This window comes from Heloderma suspectum, chromosome 1 (genome assembly GCF_057233095.1).
Source record: "Heloderma suspectum isolate Gila_16-S chromosome 1, 16-S_ref, whole genome shotgun sequence".
NCBI classification, from domain to species: domain Eukaryota; kingdom Metazoa; phylum Chordata; class Lepidosauria; order Squamata; family Helodermatidae; genus Heloderma; species Heloderma suspectum.
In genome coordinates, this window is record NC_139458.1 from 331,981,985 (window position 1) to 332,005,400 (window position 23,416).

The 23,416-nt window shown below is 42.5% G+C and overlaps 2 protein-coding genes across 3 annotated transcripts in view; one reads left to right on the forward strand and one right to left on the reverse strand.

The window, feature by feature from the left end:
* TPD52L1 (TPD52 like 1) overlaps positions 1–2,446 on the forward strand; it is a 50,798-nt gene extending 48,352 nt beyond the window's left edge. Inside the window, exon 7 of the mRNA XM_084827457.1 lies at positions 1,557–2,446. Coding sequence (XP_084683583.1) covers positions 1,557–1,688 — 132 coding nt within the window. The 3' untranslated portion in view covers positions 1,689–2,446. The remainder of the gene's footprint in view (positions 1–1,556) is intronic.
* HDDC2 (HD domain containing 2) lies at positions 2,116–17,107 on the reverse strand. Of its 2 annotated transcripts, none has more exons than XM_084827455.1 (6): positions 16,999–17,107; positions 15,494–15,615; positions 13,406–13,508; positions 11,996–12,064; positions 8,943–9,081; positions 2,116–3,684 (listed from the first exon to the last, which is right to left on the reverse strand). In XM_084827455.1, exons 1-6 carry the CDS (start codon positions 17,041–17,043, stop codon positions 3,575–3,577), a joined length of 588 nt encoding a protein of 195 aa, XP_084683581.1. In that variant the 5' UTR covers positions 17,044–17,107; the 3' UTR covers positions 2,116–3,574. The 2 variants fall into 2 exon arrangements, with proteins under 2 accessions (XP_084683581.1, XP_084683582.1); XM_084827456.1 differs by lacking the exon at positions 2,116–3,684 and adding an exon at positions 6,175–6,327.
* Between the last annotated feature and the right edge of the window lie 6,309 nt (positions 17,108–23,416).

Sequence of the window (23,416 nt, forward strand, 5' to 3'; positions counted from 1 at the left end):
GACAGTTTGAAGCTGATAGTTCAAGGGACAGAGTTATATGGCTGCCCCCCACCCCTGCTGTGGGGCAGCCCTCCTCAGGGGAATGGAGTAGGCAGACCACTGCCTCAGGGCTGTAGGGGTACACCATGGCATGGGCTGTGCTTAAGGGTGCCAGCGGCAGTGGTCGTGGCTTCACTTGAACAGGGCAGGCACAATGTGTCCAGCTGTTGACAGTTGGACAGATATACATATAAAAATAAATGCTTGGGCCTCTCTCACCTATCAAAATTAAGGTACACTATAGTTCCTTCACTAATTACCCAGACAATGTTTGTACTATGTCTGTTCTTTAGTAGTTGTGACTGAATTTTATTCATTGTAAAACAATTTAAAACCAAATAGTAGTATTAAGGAAAATTAAGGGACTTACACAGGAGCTCCAGTTTAGTACTCATACAATCCAAAGTATGCTGATTACTAGAAAGGTCCATCCACTCACTGGAGATATCTTATAAAAATTATTTTAATCTTTTTTTAAAGCAAAGGCTGAAGTCCCATGAGCCCCAAATCCTGAGATGAAGGAAAATTCTATGTGTATGAAATGCCTTCAGATTGGAAGGGACAAACTTAAATGTAATTACATGTGACAAAGGGGTACTGTGGTGCAGACACAGCCTAAGGGACTGCCCTTATTAAAGTTTGCCAGCGTAGTCATTGCTGGCACTTGTGCCAAAGGCAGGTTGGATTTCATGCTCTGAAATCCCCTTGCTTTTTCAACACCATCTGATAAACTGTTGGAATACATTCATCCTTTAACAGAATCAAATCCTACAGCACACTGCTATACATGTTTACTCAGAAGTAAGTCCTAGTGTTCAAGGAGGCTTACTCTCAGGTAAGTGAGTATAAGATTGCAGTCTTAAATAGCGTAAAGCAGCACAATTTCCTATACTACTTTATATTTTACTCAGGGACCTGGAGCCTAGTATTTTTTATTAAATGTGTTAGCCAGATAGCTTTCCTATTTTCCCTGCATTATAAAATTTTTAGAAGTGCAAACTTAGATGAGGAGAAGCAATTGGATTCAAAACCAACACCGCATCTAGTTTTAGATGTATCTCAAGTCAAACAGTTTCTTACACTGGAAAACAACATAGATTATGGGTTGAATAAATTTACATAGAATTGAGTTTGTAATAGAAAGTTAAACTTGGGCAAATTGCTGCTGTTTTATATTCATATTTTAATTTTAAACTTGCCGCTTACCTCTCTGTAGAAGTCAATAGGTATATATAATTCTCAGTCTGGCACTAACTTCTACCATGTATTGCAAAAGGAACCATTTTAAACATTCATTACTGCTCTTTTTTCCCCTTAAAACACTTAACACTACAGTTGCAATCAGCCACCTTGTAAACTGGTGAAACAAAAGATGACATGAATTAACCATCTTAGCAACTAAGGTCACAGAACCCATTTAGTTACAATTATCCTAAGCATCTGTTTGGGTGAGAAGATAAAATTAACGCATTTAGGCAGAATATAAGTTAGTGATTGTCCCTGCTCATTCCTTTCAGACAAAAGTTGGAGGTGCTAGCCATCCTGGAGGAAGTTTTGAAGAAGTTCTTAGTTCTACTGCTCATGCCAGTGCTCAAAGTTCCACTGTAGGCACTCGACTCTCAGAAACAGAAGAGGAGCTCCAGTGCTAGATTGCAGGGATGAAACTGGTTCTCTCCATCCCACTGCTTAGGGCCAACCACACATGAAGCCCTGTTTATTTTCTCTACAGGACTGAGTATGCAGGTGTATGACCATATGGAAAAATGTTAGTGTGAATCAGGCAGTACCCGGAGACATCTGCAGCAATTCTTGTGATTAAACCAGCTGGAAAATTGCAGCTACAATGGCAGAAATGGCTGCTAGCTGTCTCTGTATACTATGCAGTTTACTCTAGCACTATTTTATGAGGTCATGCACCTTTATGGAGAAAACAAGTTAGTCGAAGAGGCTTATGGTTGAAGAGGATCAGTATCACTCAAATGGTTTTTCATATTGAGCTTCTACAAGACAAGGCCATGTGTCTCACTTTTGAAAATGGCTCTACCAAATCTTCCACCAATTTTGTAGATGTGTTCATACGTGTATATACGTTTATTGTATTTCTGAGTAAGCAGTTCAAATAATATTCAAATACTCCAATTTCAAAACATATTCTCTTAATATAGATGACCAGGTTGTTCTTGCTTCTTCCCATTTCTACACATGTACTTCCTTCTATCTTTGACTTTATTTAAAGGTCAGACTGTATTTATTAGAGACGCTGTTACGTCCTTAGGCATCGGTCTACCAACCACTGCCACAGCCCCTGTTTGATTCACCGAGACTTGGTTGATTGTTTCCTTCTTAATCTGCTTTTGGTATCACAAAATAACTTGTTCCCAATAAACTGTTTGGTTTTCCTCTACTTAAGGACTGTGTAAACTTTTATGTCTTCACCATCAAAAGGTAAACATAACAACTGGAGTATTCAAAAATAAGTTAAGCAGCTCTTACCTGTTCTATAGTAATAGGTAATATAGGGTTTTATTTTAAAAATATTCAACTAAACATTACATTTACTTTAAGCCAGCCCATAAAAAGACACTTAAATATTCACAACATTGTAGCCTACATGTCACAATGTTCCAAGAACAGTGGTTTACAATTAAGGCCCCTAACTAAGGATAAGGATGGCAAAACGATAACAGATGACAAAGAAAAGGCAGAGGTGCTCAATTCCTACTTTGGCTCAGTCTTCTCCCAAAAGAGGTTCTATGACCCTCCTGGCAAAGGCGAAGTGCAGGCTAAAGGGGCAGGATTGCAGCTTGAGATCGATAGGCATATGGTCAAGGAACACCTAATTACTTTGAACGAGTTCAAATCTCCAAGGCCAGATGAACTGCATCCTAGAGTCATAAAGGAACTGGCAGAAGAAGTCTCAGAACTGCTGTCTATTCTCTTTGAGAAATCATGGAGGACAGGGGAAGTGCCAGATGACTCGAGGAGGGCTAATGTTGTCCCTATCTTCAAAAAGGGTAAGAAGGAGGAACCTGGGAACTACAGACCAGTCTGACATCAATCCCAGGGAAAATTCTGGAGCAGATGATAAAGCAATCCATCTGGAAGCACCTTGAAAACAATGCCGTGATTACTCTTAGCCAACATGGATTTGTCAAAAACAAGTCCTGCCAGACAAATCTGATCTCATTTTTTGATCAAGTAACCTCCCTTGTAGACCGTGGGAATGCTGTAGACATCATATACCTCGACTTCAGCAGAGCTTTCGACAAAGTGCCCCATGATATCCTGATGAGCAAACTAGCTCAAAGTTGGCCAGATGAAACAACGATCCGGTGGATCTACAGTTGGCTACAGAATCGGACTCAAAGAGTGCTTATCAATGGGACCTTCTCAAACTGGGGAGAGGTAACGAGTGGGGTACCGCAGGGCTCAGTCCTGGGTCCAGTGTTCTTCAACATTTGTATTAATGACTTGGAGGAGGAGGTGCAGGGAATGCTGATCAAATTTGCAGATGACATAAAATTGGGCGGGATAGCTAATACTTTGGAAGACAGAAACAAAATTCAAAGTGATCTGGATAGACTGGAGCGGTGGGCAGAAAACAACAGAATGACATTTCATAGGGATAAATGCCAAGTTCTGCACCTAGGAAAAAGAAACCAAATGCACAGTTACAAGATGGGGGGTACGTGGCTCAACAACACTACAAGCAACAATTCCAATCTTGGAATTGTTGTCGATCACAAGCTAAATATGAGCCAACAATGTGATGTGGCTGCAAAAAAGGCCAATGCTCTTTTGGGCTGCATTCATAGAAGCATAGCTTCCAAATCCCGGGAAGTACTAGTTCCCCTCTACTCAGCACTGGTTAGGCCTCATCTGGAGTACTGTGTCCAGTTCTGGGCACCACACTTTAAGAAGGATGCAGACAAACTGGAGAGGGTTCAGAGGAGGGCAACAAAGATGATCAGAAGACTGGAAACAAAGCCCTATGAAGAGAGACTGAAAGAACTGGGCATGTTTAGCCTTGAGAAGAGAAGACTGAGGGGAGAGATGATAGCACTCTCCAAGTACTTGAAAGGTTGTCACAGAGAGGAAGGCCAGGATCTCTTCTTGATCATCCCGGAGTGCAGGACACGGAATAAGGGGCTCAAGTTACAGGAAGCCAGATTCCAGCTGAACATCAGGAAAAACTTCCTGACTGTTAGAGCAATACGACAATGGAACCAATTACCTAGGGAGGTGGTGGGCTGTCCCACACTAGAGGCATTCAAGACGAGGCTGGACAGCCATCTGTCAGGGATGCTCTGACTTGGATACCTGCATTGAGCAGGGGGTTGGACTTGATGGCCTTGTAGGCCCCTTCCAACCCTACTATTCTATGATTCTATGAACAGCACATAAGAAACATGTGGCTACTACTGATGCACATCTCCACCTTGTGGTATGTTTACTTAAAGATGATGCATGATATACTTGAATTCTGAACCCACTAAATTGTCTGCTGGCTGTAGGTTAAATACACTGATGTCAGATGCCTTCAGTACACATTACAGGGGAGATATGGGAAGGAAACAATAGTTATTTCTGGAACAGCTCCACATTAAAGCTTTGCTCTATGCAAACATTTCCCATCTTCCTTGATCAGGTAGTTGTTTGTGGACATATTAAATGTCAGAAATACATTGCAATGACTGTCTGCAATTCCCACGATTGTGATGGCATTTTTACTAGCTGCCACAATAATGGGAATTAGCCAACCATAGATTTGGCCATGCAGCTGCTTAACTGAAGATGGGTGGGATTGTATATCAAATAAAACAAGAGTTGCCCCAACAAAAGACAGCTATCCAGATTAATAGTAATTTAGGGTGCAATCCTAACTGGATAGGCAGCTGCCTCTGACCTTGGAGACCGCCTATCCAAAGCAAGGCAGGAGAGGCACCGGGGATCGTTCCCTCCGCACCCCTCCCGCCTTGCTCTTTTTTTGCTAGACAGCTGTTTTTGGCTATCCATTGGTGGGGGGGGGGGCAACCAGGAGAGGAAGCTGCTGTGTGACACATAGGATGTGTCATACGTGCTGCTCCGCTCTCCCTGCCCCGCCCACCTCGCCCCTTTTAAGTCACTCTGCACTTGCCTTCCAAGCGCGGAGGACAGGGCTTCTCCGCACTGACTGAGGTTGGTTCCCGGAACAGAGCATATCCTATGGCTCTCTAGACAGTGTGTACTGGCCATAGGATTGCTTCTTTAGACACTTTTTTAAAAGTAGAGCAGTTAATTAACTTTGTTCTTGAGGCAACTAACATTTTCAGTTGTTAACCTAATTTTGGGACGTTATGCCATGTAAAAAACTGTAGATCTTGCAAGCTGCCATGGTAGCTAAGCCTCTTCCACAGAAAGGCACTGACCCCACCACATCAAAACCTGAATGGAGAAGTTTCTGGATATGGTAAAGAACAAATAGGATCTAATAGGTCTGGTCTCCCATTAAATTAAGTGGTATTTGATCTGCATTGAAGCCTGATTTCTCACCCAGAAACTGGGTTGTGGGGACAGGGATAGAATCTTGTGTAGTTTATTTTGCTTTCCCACCGTGCTTTTGCTGTTTTCCTCCACATTTGCTGGGTTGGGGTTATGGGAGGATGGATAGTACAGGTTTGTTTTTATTTTGTATTGCAGAAATAAATGTTTCAATAAAGAAGTGGGACCACCTGCAAAACTGGCACACCAAGATTTATTTAATCTTTCAGCTTTTCATGTCTGATGATCAGCAAGGCTGCACTGCACACAGCATTTTAGGGTCCAGATGCAAGGTGCTCTCACACAGTACTCATTTGCATGCACACCGAGCATGAGCCAGACCTTGCTGTGCCCAATTTACAAATATGTTACTGAATATTCCGGAAAGTCCAGTTGCCTCCTATAAAATTACACAGACATGCTCTTAAAGCAACAGCTTTAAATGTTAGATTTCTGCCAATATTTAAAACAAGATACTTGATAACCTCCAACTCTATGGAGATAAGGTACTAAAATATAGGGTTATTATCCCATATAGCCTTATTTTTTGCCATTTTCTATAATGTATTTAGTAAATTGTCTTCAGGAATGTCATGTCACAGCAAAACACACAAATACAGGGATCATAAAATAATTTATTTTAGATACAGCTAAACATTTCAGAGGTGATTCAAGATGGAGGATCATTGTTTGCTGCAGCTATTTTTGTATTTCTTTCTGTATTTATGGAAGACACAAGCTGGACTATTTCTGGGTGACTAAATTTTCCTGTAGATCAAGAGATGGTAGTTAGTTAACATGCTTTCTCATTCTGCTATAAGCAAGAATACGGCAGTGATTTTGATAAGCAGTTTTCTCTACAAGAAGTCCTTGTTCTTGCTGTCTTACATTCTGTATTGACCATCTCATCTATGCTAGTTGCGTGTTTTTTCATGTTCCTTGTTAAAACTATAATAAAGTGTGGAAAAAATAGAAATTCCTGATACACAAACCCTGTCATTTCCTTAATCCTCGCAGCCCATTCTACACACTTCAGTGGAGCATTCTGTAATGGTCAGGTGAGTGCATGAAGTTCTAATAAGTCCTCACATGTTAGTAGAGTGGACATAACTTAACTGCCTTTTAGGAGTACATGGCTACTGATATACAGCTTTTGGGACCACCAGTTCATGAAGCTTGTGGGGAGAAAAATGTTGCATAGACCATAACCAGGGGCCATAGCTCAGTGTGACAGAGCACATGCTTTGCATGCAGAAGGTCCCAGGTTCGATCCCTGGCTTCTCCAGGTAGCGCAAGGAAAAGAATCCTGCCTGAAACCCTGGAGAGCCACTGCCAGTCAGTGTTGACAATATTCGGCTAGATGGACCAATGGTCTTACTCAGTATAAGGCAGCTTCATATGTACCATACATTTCTGGAAGTATTAGTGATGTGGGCTAGGATGAACAGTGTAATTAGTTCTGCTTGGCCAAAGGGGCTTTGGCCATGTGCTTTTTAAACTCAGAAAAGTATCAAAAGCAGTTAGTAATACAAGGTGGGGGGAGTGCAGTTCAAAGGGGAAAAAGTACAGAAGCTTCATCGAAAGCAGCTCTTCGTGTTTCTATTTCTAGCCTGCCTTTTGCCTCAAAATGAATCGAACTACTTAATCAAAAACATATCAGAACTTTCAATTCTGGCGCTGGATAACAATTATATGCACAGAACCACAATACTTTCCACATGGTCAAATTCCTCCTGGTGTACATGGTATGCATCCAACTTAAGGAAAACAGCAGAAAACATACCGTTATCATAGAAATGGCTGCTGGCTGTGTGTACACAGCCTAGTTCATAAAAATTGCTCTCCACATGTAAATGCAATCACATGGAGGAATTTGATAGTGTGAACTATCCCCCAAAGGATGAGATAATACAACCAAATTTGAAATATACTGTGCGCTCTGTATGTCCAAGTACTTGGACACTTGATTATATTGTCAATCAAGAGTCATGTTAGCAGAAGGCAAATCTTCTAAGGAAAGGCTTAAAGGAACTAAGTGTGCTTAGACTACACAAAGGAAGATTGAAAGAAAACATGCAGACAGGTTTGGGAGGACTTCAGAAAGTAGAGGGAAGTAAGTCATTCACCACATCTACTGCTGGTAGACAGACACAATGGTCTTAAAGTTACATGAAGGCCAATTTAGGTAACACTTGTAAATAATCACATGCCTGACCAGCTGTGGGGAGAAAGAGTGCCTCAGTAAATTTGGAAAAGAGTTGGTAGGTTTGTTAGTAACTCTTCAGTGTTCTAGTAAATTGTAAATGTACTTACAAGGCAGAGTTAAATTAAAGATCCAACTGACAAGCTGTTTAGCAAACAAGCAAGCCACTAAATATGTAGATTCTTTTTCCTTGGAAGCCAAGAAGTAAAGATTGTACAGGTATCTGCCAGGAGTACTTAACTGTTACCTTGCGGGTAGCGAAACTGATAACATTGGAAAGAGACCCATTGGGTTTAAGACTGCTGTTCTCTCTTCTGACAACCCACTTCATGCTAACACTGGATGGAAGACACATTTTCTAACTCCTTCAGTTTCCAGAACTCCAATTCCACAAGCACATTTCCATGTGCTTAATGTTAAGATCCCACCAAGCTTGCAGGATTAATCACACAATAAATTTAGGGTAGTTGCAGCATCTCAGCCATTTGCACTTCCAGTTCAGTTCTATATTGCAGGACTGAAAGTACCCCTAGAAAAGACATGTTCCTTTTTGGCTAAAGACACCCCAATAGTTTCAGTGGAAAGCAGCTAAACAATGGGCACACCCCATGCTTGACACACGGGGCCAACACTGGCCAAAACCCTGGCATGTATGGCCTCCATGCACCACGCTGATCCCCAAAATAAATGACAAATGGAAGCAGCCTTTGTTGAGTGAAAAGGCCTCCAAGACTACAGGCTTCATTTGTTTTTCTTTGGCATGATTCTCTTTTTAGAACCTCCCTACCATTATAAATGATATCACTATCATGTATTCTAATAGATTGGCTTAAGATACTGAGCTATGTAGGCAAAACACGGCTGCTGAGAAACAAGATGGAGGAATTAGCATGTTCAGGAGAAGCCCAGGTTTGCAGAAGTGGAAAAAAAATCCCCCAAACAGCTCAATGACATCTGAGCATTTTCAGTGGCCGCAGAATGCTGAGTGTCTGCTTGGGGGGCAGGGGAAAACAGGACAGGCAGGGTTGGAACGGAATATTGTGAAAGAAGACCTGGCTGTCTGGCTAGCAGGCATACCAAGCAGGAGCACTCTACATTGAAACACTTTATTGCAGGTCCCAGGCCGCATAAGTAATACCAAGCTACACACTTAAGTGCTTGGAACAAAAAGGGCTCTTACCTGCAGTTGAGTCATAGAAGTCTTGAAGTTTCCCAGGTTTTTTCTCTAACTCTTCATACTCTAAGGCTTGAAGTATCATCTCACATTGGTCTAGCTCTTTCACAAATCTTGCTTCTGCGCTAGACTGGTGTTCATATTCCTAAATGAGACATGCAAGGTGGAAAAGTATTTAATTTCTTAGCCCACTTTCATTGAGAGGTTAAGGATCACAGAAACTGTGCAGTTGTGTGCACTGGTGCATACATGCGGAGCTGCTTTTATGTACTACATAATGTGGACAGAAAGTGGTTCAAGTTTCAGCCTTCTACTCCACCACATGTATTTCAAGCCAATGATTGTGCACTGGCCCTATGCAATCACCACAGGAAGCAATTTCACCCAAACTCACGAAAACAGCAACCAAGCCAGTCATCTTGTCACGTATGAAGGTGCTATGGGAAGCCTATTTAGATTACTCTTTCAAAATTTCAGTGTAGACTCCATAGCACCTTTCCTGTAGTTTCCCACTGGTTAGAAAAGTATTTTGAAAATACTTTCAAACTAAGAGGACCCACTATGCTGCCAGAGAGCACCCACTCCTGTGTGTACCAGTTAATGAAAACAAGTAGGGAAAATGTAATTCATTGAGAAGACCTGTTAATAGAATATGTTACATATTCTACAAAACTACAATTCCCAGGAATCCTTGTGGGGAAACCATCACACTTAAAACTATCACAGATAAAATCTTTAGTGTGACAGCAATTTAAAAAAAAAACTACTCGTTTGGGTTGTTTGAACTGTAATTCAAATAAAAATGTTTAACTTGAAGTTTTATTTCTAGGGCACCATCCCAAGTTATGCGTGTACAGGACACTACATTAAAAACTTATACTGCTACTTAGGGGCCTTAGTTCAAGGGAAAAGCACATGGAGAAAATTCCAGGTTCAATCCACAAACAGTGAAAAGGATCTCAAAGCAGCACTGGGGGATTCTCCACCTTGCTTGGACATCATCATAATCATCATCAAATACACTTCTATACCACCTTTCTGCCAAGGCACCCAAGGCTGTTTACAATTTTTAAATACAGAAACAAACAAATGTCACCAAAAAACCAAACAACAACAGAATATAGTTCTCTCTCAGGCCAACTGAAGGGCTCTTCCGGAACTGAGGGCATGAGCTCCCCAGCCTGGCCTTCTCCTCTTCTGCCTTCCCTCAGGACACACAGTTCTTAAGTAGCCCCAGGGAACATTCCTCTGCATACAGAAGAGAATGCTACTAAATTGCATGGTAACATCTTCATTTGAAATACTCCACAACATTTCAATACAGTTCAGTGTTGCTTCTTATCTGCAGATGGATTATGGCTTTTCTTCAAGCTCGAAATGAACCCCACAATTTGAGAAACGGGATATGAAGAGCAGCCTTAACTTGCTGCTCAATTATTCTCTAGGCACAAACAAGCCACAAGTAACCAAATGTGCATACTGAAGTGCATTTCTAATGAAGATTAAAGGAGAAAGACGTTAACAGGTTAAACTAGAAATCCATAATCCCACAGGGAAGTGTGTTTGTGGTGAATGTTGCCTCAAGCTAACAGAGTTGGGGACTGCACAGCTTTCTTCCTGCCACAAAGTCTATAAGAAGCGTTTACACGTCATTTGGGGAAATTCCACACAAACGTAATAATATAATCAGTGCTTCTTTAAAAAAACACACTTAAAGAAACATTTATGAGTTACACAGTTTAACAATGTACAGCCTTGCAAGTGTAAAATCTCTCAATGAAACCAGTTTGGGCAGTTGTTTTAAGTACTGCAAAAACATGTACCCAGCCAACTTTAAAGATCTTCAGAGGAGGCCTTGTTGGTCATTCTGTGACCAACCGAACATCACCATGAAATATCTCAAACACGGGCCGTCTCGGTGGTGGCACCCACCCTCTGGAACACACTTCCCCATGCAGTTCGGGAGGCAGAAAATGTGGTATGTTTTAAATGCCTCCTGAAAACACACTTGTTCACCCAGGCTTTCTCTGGCTTGTAATTAATCATATGCTGCTCTGTCCATAAAAACCTGTTAAGCAAAACATTATTTATTGCTTTAATTCTTGTTGTAGTTGAAATTGTTTTTAATTGTGCACTGTAAATGTGATTTTTGGGTTAAATATTTTATTATATGAAGCAGTATGCAAGTATTATTAGTAAGTAAATAAATAAATACATAAATAAATCATAAAAACAATTCATTGTTTTCCAGAAATGCGTTCTTTTCCCCCATGGATTGAAAGTGAAATTCAGTACAGTTATTTTGCTGACAGAACTGCTTCTGTCAGTGGAAAAGAGGGCATTCCTCCTGCCCCTGCAGGCCCCTCAAATCTGGGGGGCCCCTCGGGAGTAGATTTTGGATTGGGCAGGGGGCTGCAAGGGAGAAGTCCCATTGTGCGAGCAGACTTGCCACTCACACAATGTTGGCTCCCCACCCACCCACCCACCCCCGACCCCCAAATTTCACATATGATTTCACAGAACAATAGATTTTCATTCAGGCTTTTTTACAAAAGTAGTTATGCAAAATTCAAGCCAAGAGCTTCAGCTATTGGGTGGTATAGAAATGAAATAAATAAATAAACAAATCCTTGTTTTCAGATGTAAGCATAACAATGCTACTGTTTTTATGGACCTGTTAAGCAAAATCCTATGACAGAGACCACTTCAATAGGACTAGATATGGGCCAAACAAAAAGCCAGCAACTGTGACCCATCAAGTCCAATGCAGCTCACCAGCCACATGCCATAGCTTAACCTTGCATAATAATCCCCCTGGATTGTATAACTACAGGCAGAGAGGACACTTGGTGAGTCCCTGGTGGCCCCCATACCTGGCTGTATTTAGCCTGGTGTCCTGCCTTACACTAGGAGCATTTCTTTCCCAAATCCACCATCATGAGCACCAGCCATTATATATTTCTATAATTACATATGTGTATAAGTGATATTCAATAGAGATTCATATATTTAGAACAAATGCATTAATATTTAAATAATTTCAGATGTTTAAACCTTACTTCCCACAATTCATAAATTTCTTTTTTCAGATCCTCTGACAGCAACTGGGTCAAATGTTTCATAGCTTCCTAAACGGAAAAAAAAGAAAAGAGAATCCTGCATTTTATTCACTGCTTTTGGCAAAGACAAGCTCCCCTCCAGTCCCTTAGTATTTAGAACCTGCAAGGACTCACCAGATGACCTTGGCTAGCAGAACAAGATTGTTAACAAGCACAAAACTCTCTCCATAACAGGTTATCCCCCAGCAACTTAATTACTCACTGAAAAACAGCATAAAGCTATATAAACTGGTAGGCAACCATGAGCTTCACACAGCAAAGCAAACAAAAACATAGGTTTTAGAGCAATAACTTGGGAATAAGTGCATAGTTAAACTATGGAATTCACTTCCACAAGATGTAGTGACGGCCACCAATTTGGATGGCTTTAAAGGGGGCTTTGACAAATTCACAGAGAACAAGGCTATCAATGGCTACTAGGCTTGATGGCTATATGTGACCTCCAGTATCAGAGGCAGCATGCCTATGTACACCAGTTGCTGGGGAACATGGGTGGGAGGGTGCTGTTGCACTCATGTTCTGGGTTGCCCATGCAGAGTGTGTAAACAGAATGCTAGACTAGACGGACCTTTGAAGTGATCCAGCACGGCTCTTTTTATGTTCTTACAAATCCAAAACACTCATGCAGTACACCAGGAGCATGGCACAGGAGTGCAGGGGATAATGGGAGTTGTAGTCCAACATATCTGGAGGGCACTACGTTGGTAAAGGCTGCTTCACAGAATGCCATAGATCCATGTGACTTCTCCTTCAACAAGGCTCTGATTGCAAAATAGAGGACTGCGCTCTCTAGTGGCCACATATGAAGAATTTGATTCTACCTAGTGCCAGGACATAGGGTGCCTCACCCTGTGGGAGGTCTAATGCTGGAGCTACCAGCCCACTCCCACCACTTGAGATATGTCTCCTCCATGGCCCTGTACCCTCAAAGAAATACCAGGGCAACTCTGTTGCTGCTCCATAAACTGCCAGCTCCAGTTCACATGGGTATTGTCCTCCACTAAGCCACACTGGATAAATAATCATGTTTGTATTTTCTTATGAAGTATCACTCTGAATAATCTTAATTCAAATTAATAAAGTCACTCCACACAACCAAATCTGTCTCAACCGGGGCTGACAGAAAACATTTTATTTACTTATTTATCAAAGCTTTAAAATGTACAAGCTCAGATAATGGTGATCTCACAGAAATGCCCATCATGAGCTCCAGGCCTGGTTCCCCTCCCAAAAGGGAGCAGCCCAATTATCAGCCTGATCAATCACCATTCGCAAAGCAATTATGGCAAGGCACTCTGTGGATCTGGCAGACTTTATAGACCATCACACTATATGTGCCACCATACTGACCTCTTCTCGCCTGTGTTTCTCCTCTTTGGAAACATTGTCGGCAGGAGCAATGTCACCAACTATGCATTCAGCCATATCATGAACTAGAGCTAGTCGTATGCATCTGGAAAGGAGAAAGTGCTTAAAAGATGGGATTGTCTGTCTTATGACTACACCAAGTTTATTAATAGACAGGTACAGACTCTTACAGCATAATGATCTCTTCATCTATTGAAGTGATTTTGTAACTCTCTTACCAGTTACTGTTATGTTAGGTCACCAGGCAGAGGCCATTCCTTCAAGCTACAGCAGATGGAAATGAAAAACAGAGCCATTCCACCAGCCCCGCTGAAAGGCCAGTTTCATCTGGCTCCTCCTCTCTCTGTACCATTTCAAGCCAGTCATTATAAGTACTACTTAACTTTAAGAATTTGTATGTGAGTTTGCTTTTTTCCTCTTCCCTCCCCATCCCTTTTTCCTTTTGTGTCATGTAATGTCTTTTAGACTGCAAGTCTGTAAGCAAGGGGTGCCTTCTTTTTCTTGATTATATGTAGCCACCCTGGGAGTCTTTTCAGTTGAAGAGCAGGGTAAAACTGTTTTAAATAACTAAAGGTGCAATCCCATGCATGTTTAGACAGAAAAAAAGTCCTATAACTCCCAGCATTCCCCAGCCAGCATGGGGAATGCTCAGAGTTATAGGGCTTTTTTCTGTCTAAACATGCACAGGATTGTGCCCTAAATGATATTTCTTTCTCTAAATAGCTATGTGAAGCAAAGATCTCCCCCAGATAACAAGCTTATTTGTTCTACATTTTTCAAACCAACACTAAAGCAAGAAAAATGAAAACATTAAGACCAGGTTAACCACAATATTATTACGAAAATGGCAGGTCACTGTGCGGATTCATTAACAATCCAAAAGCAACAGTAGTATAATACCTTGTATTAGAAGCACACACCTATTAAAACATTACAATGTACTGAGAAAGCTTTCAAATTCCCCAGAACTCTTATTCAGGCTAGAGGTTAAATTAAAAAGAAAGGGAAGCAGAAGAAGGGTTGTTTTAGGGCACGACTGAAAAATCCCAGATTTTTCCATCAGGCTCTGAAACATTTTTTTTCTATCCTTCCCTTTCGACTTTTTAAAACTAAACATTTAGCCTGGATAAGACTTCTTGTAATCAAACATGTGCTCACTACTTTCTAATGCTTTAGTAGGTCCTAATAAAAATATATTAATTATGAAGTATTCATACGTGATAGTTTCACTACTAAGCCTGACAAAACAGCAGCTATGCAAGATTTAACTTTTAAATCTATTCCATTTTAAAACCTAAATACTGGATGTAATGTTTTGATGCTACATCAAAATTAGACAGCACTGCATTACATTTTAATTTACCCAGAAGAAGTTCTGCTCTCTAATTCTACACTCAGAATGGCTAATGTGGATTATTATTGCATTCCATCAAGAAGCATACATTGAAAGGGTTGGAAAAATACACCCTTGAGTTTAGATCCAAGTTACATGTCTGCTCTATCTTGAGCAAGTCACTCTCAAACTTAGTTCCCAACATGTAAAATAGGAATAACTATCAATTCTTTCTCAAGTTTCTATAAGAGCAAACAACAGAATAAAGTATTTGCATATCAGAAGTACTCATCTTTGAGGAAAGTAAAATGGATCTGGATATTGCTCTGCTAAAGGGCTACACTTACCTTTTCTAGAACATGCCCCCATACATCCCCCTTTTAAAAGAAATGCACACATTCAGCCAAGGTTATCAAAAGTTGTCAAGTCCTTTTGACCCACCTAAGTAACAGTTCCAGGAGTTGGTGCAATCAAGCAGCTTGGCTGTTAAACTGATTAAAAAACAGTTCTATTTTTCTATTCATTGCAGGGTTTGGAAGTAAACAATATTCATGGTTCAGTGTTGCAAGATAAATAAGCCTGGCTAAATTAGTCGTGCATAAGCCCACTGAAAACTATAAAACAAGACAGTCGCAAATAACTCAACTCCATCAGAAATAAAACTCCAGTACAACTGAAGCCACAATGTGCACTCACCAAATCAATTAAATGATGACTACTGTTCTCACTATACTTACCTGTCTTTATTAAGCGTTTTATCTTCGGTTACCATAGCCATGACTGCCATCCTGTACATATGATCCGAGACACTCTCTGGATTGGGTACCTTTCTATATACCCAGCCTGTCCGTGGTACTCTCTAGTCAAAAACAATTTGAGTAATATTTAAAAAACAAACAAGCTTGCAAGTATCTACATTTGTACAACCACTCCACTGTAGAAAGTTTATCTGCCTCTCTTATAGTTGTTTAAATATATAGTTACTCATTTAAGGTACTGCTCAAACAAACACAAAAAGAAGGATTAATCCCAGTGCACAATACAACGTTCATATGAGCACCTATGCTGCCTCTTTTGGCCACAGAAACCAAATCTTTTGTTGTTTTCCATTTCTCTAGGTGGGAGGAGATGAGGATATTGCATTCAAGCCTCTGAACCTCAAGAAATCCTGCCTGCCTTAACAGGCCTACTGTGAAGCTGAGCCAACTGCAGTCTATTTAAATTCCCCAAGGCAACTGGGGCATCCCATCAGGCAGTTCACAAATATATACATGTACCATCATTCGCCCTCTCTTCCTATTTCTCCCTACTTTTCTATTACTTTTAAATTGTCGCTCTGATCATTCTACCACTTTTCCAGCAACGTACCCTTTCTGCCATCATCCCACTTTCTTTGCAACAGATCACCCTTCCCCCAACCTGGTGGCTCCCAAATGTCTTTGACTACAACTCCCCCAGCCAGTACAATGGGAACATAGGAACAGCCCTGCTGGATCAGACCAAGGGTCCATCTAGTCCCGCATTCTGTTCACACAGTGGCCAGCCAGCTGCCTGCGGGAAACCCACAAGCAGGACATGAGCGCCACAGTACCCTCCCTCCCATGTTCCCCAGCGACTGGTGTATATAGGCATACTGCCTCTGATACTGCAGTATGATCGCGTATTGCCATCAAGCCTAGTAGCCATTGATAGCCTTCTCCCCCATGAATTTGTCTAACCCCCTTTTAAAGCCATCCAAAGCGGTAGCCATCACTACATCTTGTGGTAGTGAAACTGTAGCCCAGCACTTCTGGAGGGCACCAGGCTGGGAGATGCTGCAGTAGATCCTTTCTTCTCTGCGCCACCACGTCTGGTTCCTAAAGAACATCCGGGACAGGACCCCGAAGAGTTCCAGCTGTCTAGGGCGGCGAGCAGGCACAAAGGAAGGGAGAGCCTTTCTACCCGCACAACTGCCATCCCAAGCACGTCTGAACTGAGCGGAAGCGACCCCCTCTAACACGCGTTTGGGACTGCAGCCTTACAACCCGAGCCTTCGCGTGTCCTATCAGATGTCCCGCTGAATTAATATATAATACTAATAGATATTACTAATATATTAATATAAGTATAATTAATATATTGATATAGCTACTCCAAGGTAATCGTGCACAGGACCGCTGCCTTAAGCAGCGCTCGGAAGCTAGGGCGCTCCTCCCCAGGGATCCGTGCCGTGCAGGCAGCTTGGGGGACGTTCTCCGCTCACCTTCAGCTGGCCCACCAGCTTCATAAACTGCAGCAAGCTCCCCATCGCCACTACAGCTACCGGATGAACGCCGCAGCCGCAGCCATTGGGCAGTTGCCACAGCAGCAGGAAGGAGCGGCATCTGCTCGCCGCCGGCTTCCGCTCCAAGCCGCTGCTCATTGGCTCAGAACTTGCTGACGCCACACCCGCTTCGTTCTCTCAGCGGCTTGGGTCTCGCTGACGCCTCCCCTATTCCTCTCGCTCATTGGCTCAGATCACGCTCTGTGGGGCCTTCTGGGAGCTGTTGTCCAATGCTACTGAAGGGCACCAGGTGGGGGGCAAGTGCTGTGTGGGGCCTTAGACGGCGGGGAGGGGCGGGAAAGCGCCGTCTTCCTCTCTCGGAGCGCCTCGCCGCCGTTCACGCTGCAGCGGCGCAGGACTAGGCTGTTGCGTTCTGAGCAAGGCTCGTTGATGTCAGCGGCCGTGTGTAGCGCACTGTCTAGCCTGACGAAGCGCTCTGGAGAGCTGCAAGGCTTGCTAGCGATTATGGGACCGTATGACTGGTCTGGATAAAGGTTTCGCTCAGCGGGTGGGGGGGGGATCCAACCGGTGTAGTCAGTTGTTATGATGCCACTGGGAGCTGCTGCCTTCATCAATTTGCCATCTTTCAATTAATTTTAGTTTTCCATCTCCACGTACCTATTTTGCTGAAGAAATATGCCTGGATGTGCACGGAGGACCATACCGCCCGAGATGTAAATGACTCCTAGCATAATAATGTCATTGCTGTTTTGTGATGTGTAAAAAAAAAAAAACCAAGAAAATAAATAGCTGTTTTAGGAGGAAATCCTATACAAGTTTAGACAGGAGAAAAAAAAACCCCGCAACTCTCAGCATTTCCCAGCTAGCTTTTTCTTCTGTCTAAACATGCATAGGATTGTGCTCTTAATGAAGTTTTCAGTTTTCTTATGTCATCTGTGACATTTCAATAGTTTCCATTAGAAAATATCATTCTTAGCTTTTTAAAATGTATCACTGAAAGGAAAAATCAGCACAGTAGGAAATCTTGTTGACATACATTGGCGCCATTTTTAAAAAAATCTAAAGGAGGGAAATTACCTTACAAGTACAATTTACAAGCCTGGGTCAACAGCCTCCACAAGGCAGCAGGCAGGAGCAATTCCCTCCTTGTTGAGAAATACATCTTTCTAGGATTTTCATCCTGTCGGTGACTTGAAGCCTAGTGGTACGAACACACACTGTCCTTAACAGCACTAATGCTCATTTTAATGCATAATGCCAGCCAATTCCTCCCCCCACCCACCCACCCACTGGTGGAGAGGATGTGAGGGCCAGGAAAGGGAAAGGCAGGGACCTTTTCCCTTACTCCTCCTCCATGCAGAGTGTGTGTTCACTTACATAATGGGCTATGTAAAGGTCAAGTTAACAGAAAATGTAGTATGAACACCAAGAATCAGAATCACAGAATAGTAGGGTTGGAAGGGGCCTATAAGACCATCGAGTCCAACCCCCAAGAATTAAATAACCGGCATACTTCTTTGTTTTGTAAGAAAAAAGAATATTAAGGATGTATTTATTTACAACATTTGTATACTGATCCACATCTAAATTGATTCCGTAGTGGTGAACAACAAGAGATAAAATGAACAGATAAAACGAAGAAACATGATATTAAGATTATTCTTTAAAAAGCAGAGTGCCAATAAAACTGAGTCTAGTTAAGCAAGGAAGGCTTCCTGGAAAAGAGTTATTTTCAGGAGGTGCTGAAAACAATTCAGTATTAATGCCTGCTGATGGAGTTCCATAGGATGGGAGCCGCCAACTGAAGGCTCTTCTCCGGGTAGACTCCAGTCAGGCCATAGGTCCATGTGGAATCAGGAGCATGCCCCCTGATGACCTCAGTGATGGGGTAAGTTGATAAGGGAGAAGGCACTCTCTCAGGTATCCTGACCCCAAGTTGTTTAGGGTTTCGTACATTAGTACCAAAACCTTAAACCTGGCCCAGTAGCAAATAACCAGCCAGTGCAGTTCCCTCAGCAATAGAAGGGGCAGCTCCCAATAACAGCCTAGCTGCTGCGTTCTGCACTAACTCCAGTTTCTGGAGCAGCCTTAAGGGCAGCCCCACATAGAGCACATTACAGTAATCTAGTCTTGAGGTTACTAGCGCCTGGACTATTGTGGCCAAGCTATCCCTGTCCAGGAGAGGCTGTAGTTGGCAAACCAGCCAAAGCTGGTAAAAGGCACTCCGAGCTGCCATGGCCACTTGGGCCTCCAGCAACAGTAGGAGTACCCCCAGACTACAGACCTGATTTTTCAGAGGGAGTGCAACCTCATCCAGAACAGGCAATGAGCCTATCTCCTGGAATCAGGAACCACTCACCCACAGGGCTTCCATCTTGCCAGGATTCACTTTCAGTTTATTGACCCTCATCCAGCCCATTACTGTATCTAGGCACTAATCCAGGACTTGCACAGCCTCACCTGATTCAGATGTCACAGGGACATAGAGCTGTGTGTCATCAGCATACTGATGGCACTTGGCTCCAAGACCCCCAATGACTGCTCCCAGTGGCTTCATGCAGATGTTAAATAATATTGCGGACAGGGTGGTACCCTGTGGAACCCCACAACTCAGTTGCCAAGGAGCCAAGAAATGATCACCCAATGTTATTCTCTGAAATTGACCCCACAGCTGAGATTGGAACCACTGTCACGTGGTGCCTCCAATGCCGATCCCACGGAGTCGATCCAAGAGGTTACCGTGGTCCATGGTATCAAAAGCTGATAAGGATACAGTGAACAATGGGATACCAAAAGGTGTAAAACAAACAAAATAGTTTTTGCTATAACTAATTAGTTAAAAACTATTGTAGAGCTTGTTTTCTCAAAACTTCAGTTTTAATCTTGTATCACAACAACACCAACATATATATTTTAAAAATCAGGTTTAGAAACAGAGTAAGAGCACATTACAATGCAACCCCAGTCAAGCATTTACGAAGACTGGTGCTGAGAACAATATGCAGGACCGGCCCTACCATTAAGCAGAGTGAAGCACTCACCTCAGGCAGCAGATAATAGGGAGCAGCAAGGTCTCGAAGGAAAGAGCTCTGAGCCACACAGTCTGCCCTGCACCTTCTAAGCTAGCCTTCTGCCCTCCGGTGTGGTGGAAGATGCTGCTCTTGAACAGTGTCAAAGAATGATATAACTTCTCATCCAGTTGGTTTTTGCACATGGAACGGGAAGGGCACCATCTTGTCCTTTGCCTCAGGCAGCAAAATGTCTTAGGCCAGCCCTGACAATATGCATAACTTTCTTGTTGAAGTCAGTGAGATTGAGTTCTTAACTTTGTAAAATATTTACTGCATCATGAGACTTCCTTTTGTAAACTTATAAAAATGTTTGAGAAACATGCAAGAAAGCTTTCTGAATGGTAGGTTCACAATACACCTTTTCAGAGAAAAAGACCTGAAGAAGCCTTATGTCATCTGAGCTGCACACATTGGGAAAATCAGAAATTAGGCCTCAGTTACAGCCTCGGTGGACTTCCTGCCTGCTAACCATACTGTGCACAGCAGTGTTTCTATTCCTATTTTCATCCTTTGCCATCAAGTATTCAAGAAAAAGAAGAAAAAAATATCCACTATGATTGTGAGTGGGTGGCCGGCCAGATGGGCGATTAATAAATTTAATAATTAATAAATAAATAAATAAAGTGAACATTTTAAAAGACTGAAGGGTAATTTAGGGTAGACATTTTTTCAGATCACTTTAAGGGAGCAATCCTATGTGGATCATTCCCTCTGCGCTTCAGCTTACCCTGCGTTTGCAGCTAGACAGCCGATTTTGTCTGTCTAGCCACAGGAAGGTGGAGCCAGGGAGGAGGCTGCTGGACGACACATAGGATGTGTCGACCGGCATTTCCACCTTTCCTGCCCCGGAATGCCCCATTTTGCCCGCTCTGTGCTCCTCTTCAGAGCGTGAGGCCATTCTGTGCTGCCTACAAGGCAGCGCGGAAGTAGGGGAAGATCAGTTCTCCAAGAACTGGCCTCGGAGTGCGGGCTTCGAGGTTGGTTCCCGAAAAACCACATATCCTATGGCAATCTAGCCACTGACTAGCGGCCATAGGATTGCTCCCTAAGCTATCTCTTTATTTCGCCCTTTAGCTAAAAGCACCAAGTTCTGCTCTACTCCATAATAACTGCAGAATAAACAATTCTTCTTACTGCAGGGAAATAAACATGCTTCTTTATTGCTGGCTGCGTAGAGAACAGAACCGAAACTCAAAAGGAGAGGAAAAGAAAGTTCAAGGGGTGGAGTCTAACTCTAGCCCATAATGTGAAGTCCTAATATTTAACTCTTCGGGCCTTATGCTACTATATAGACTGTTTTTTTCAAGCTCACTTAAGGAATTTTAGGGTAATTGTGATTGTGAAAAATCCACCCTCTGTCAGGGAAAGTCTTAAGTGAGCAGACGTCGGGGGCTCTTCCAGAGGAGGCTTTTGTTGTGCAGTCGCCCTGCCTTATTCACTGAATTTTTCAGAGGATGTTATTCTTAAATTGCTCCTGTTCTTTAAACAAGCTGTCATTCTGCAAATGTAGGCTGCCGTTGTCAGTCATGTCACAAATTAAAAAGACAATTCTCCAAAAAAAATCCTAGGGGTGTGGGAAGCACAGCTCGGTGCAACTATTTGCCCTACCCTGGCTACAGGGCTGGACCCACGGCTCGTTTCTCAAGTCAGAACTGCATCAGCATTGCCTTAAAATGCCGAGAAATTTGTACTAATTCCTACAGCCTGAAGCAGCTTAATTAGAAAGGCCAGGTAGGACATTAGTACTGATAGCACTCCCACTCAGATGGCACTGTGCAGCAGTTTCGTCTTTGCCTCTTTAATAGATTGGAAGAAACAGATGGAAGAAGCGATGGGCAAACACAGAAGGGTTACGAGTGGAAGACAGAGTCCTTGTAAAATTCTCTGTTTGAGGCAGTGTGATTGCACAATAAAAGCCTCATCTAGAACCACCCTGAGTCCATTTTTATGAGTTCCAATGTTCATGTTAAATGCCCAGTGAGAAATTTTTGTACGTAAACACATATGAGAATAACTCCAAACAAAATACAAAGTTTTTCATCAATTTGTTATATACATCCTGCACTCTAATCACACCTCAAGAGAGCATTGCAAAAGCTTCTAAAGGTGCAATCCTATGCATGTTTAGACAGAAAAAAGATAGTTGTGGGACTTTTTCTGTCTAAACATGAATAGGATTGCACCTTAAAAGATGTTTTTAAGAATTGTGCAGATCTTAACTAGTCCTGGGTCACATGGTACTTTGAGATGAGGCTTTTTTGGTGCCATATCTCACACACGCACACTCTCACACCATTTTCCAATTGTTACTAAATGGCCCACCTCTGTGACATGACAATGGCCCACCCCCTGGGTCTCAGGTTTAGGCTCTGAAATCTCAGGGAATGGGATGCTGCTGATCAGGCAACCCTGGTATAGAGTGATTTCTGTTCCTTCAAACAAAACATACTTAGGGCACAAACCTATGCATGTTTAGACAGAAAAAAGACCTACAACCCCCAGCATTCCCTAGACACCATGCACGGTTTTGGAGATCTTTTAGTTGGCCTAAAAAGATATTACAGTAATATAGATTTTGGAATCCTTCACAATATTAATTTCCTCACATATTTTTCAAATAGTGTTATGTAGCATCGAGAATTCAACTTATTTTTAATTTGTTTCAATTTAGAGACAAGTGATAGATTATGAGACCTTTTGTTGTTGTTCAGTCGTTCAGTCGTGTCCGCCTCTTCGTGACCCCATGGACCATAGCACGCCAGGCCTTCCTGTCCTGCGTTCTCTCCCGGAGTGTGCTAAATCCATATTTACTTTTTGATTAGGTAGGTGTTTAGATGTATCCTATAGTTGTCCAAGAAGCTGGGACTTTTTATGGGATTTATGGCCTTTCAATTGTTGTCGTTGTTGTTCAGTCGTTACGTCGTGTCCGCCTCTTCGTGACCCCATGGACCATAGCACGCCAGGCCTTCCTGTCCTGCGCTCTCTCCCGGAGCGTGCTCAAACCATATTCAGTGCATCGGTGATGCTATCTAGCCATCTCATCCTCTGCCGTCCCCCTTCTCCTTTTGCCTTCAATCTTTCCCAGCATCAGGGTCTTTTCCAGGGAGTTTTCTCTTCGCATTAGGTGGCCAAAATATTTGAGTTTCAGCTTCAGTATCTGTCCTTCCAATGAGCAGTCAGGTTGATTTCCTTGAGGATGGACTGATTTGACCTCCTTGCAGACCAGGGGACTCGTAAGAGTCTTCTCCAGCACCACAGTTCGAAGACATCAATTCTTCGGCGTTCGTCCTTCCTTATAGTTCAGCTCTCACAGCCATACGTTGCTA

Excerpts from the sequence above, each read along its gene's own strand:
- HDDC2 (XM_084827455.1), bottom strand. The coding sequence starts at position 17,043 with ATGGGGAGCTTGCTGCAGTTTATGAAGCTGGTGGGCCAGCTGAAG. Across the intron at positions 15,616-16,998 it reads AGCTGGTGGGCCAGCTGAAG|AGAGTACCACGGACAGGCTG; the intron begins GTGAGCGGAGAA and ends GTTTTTGACTAG. Across the intron at positions 13,509-15,493 it reads AAAACGCTTAATAAAGACAG|ATGCATACGACTAGCTCTAG; the intron begins GTAAGTATAGTG and ends TCTCCTTTCCAG.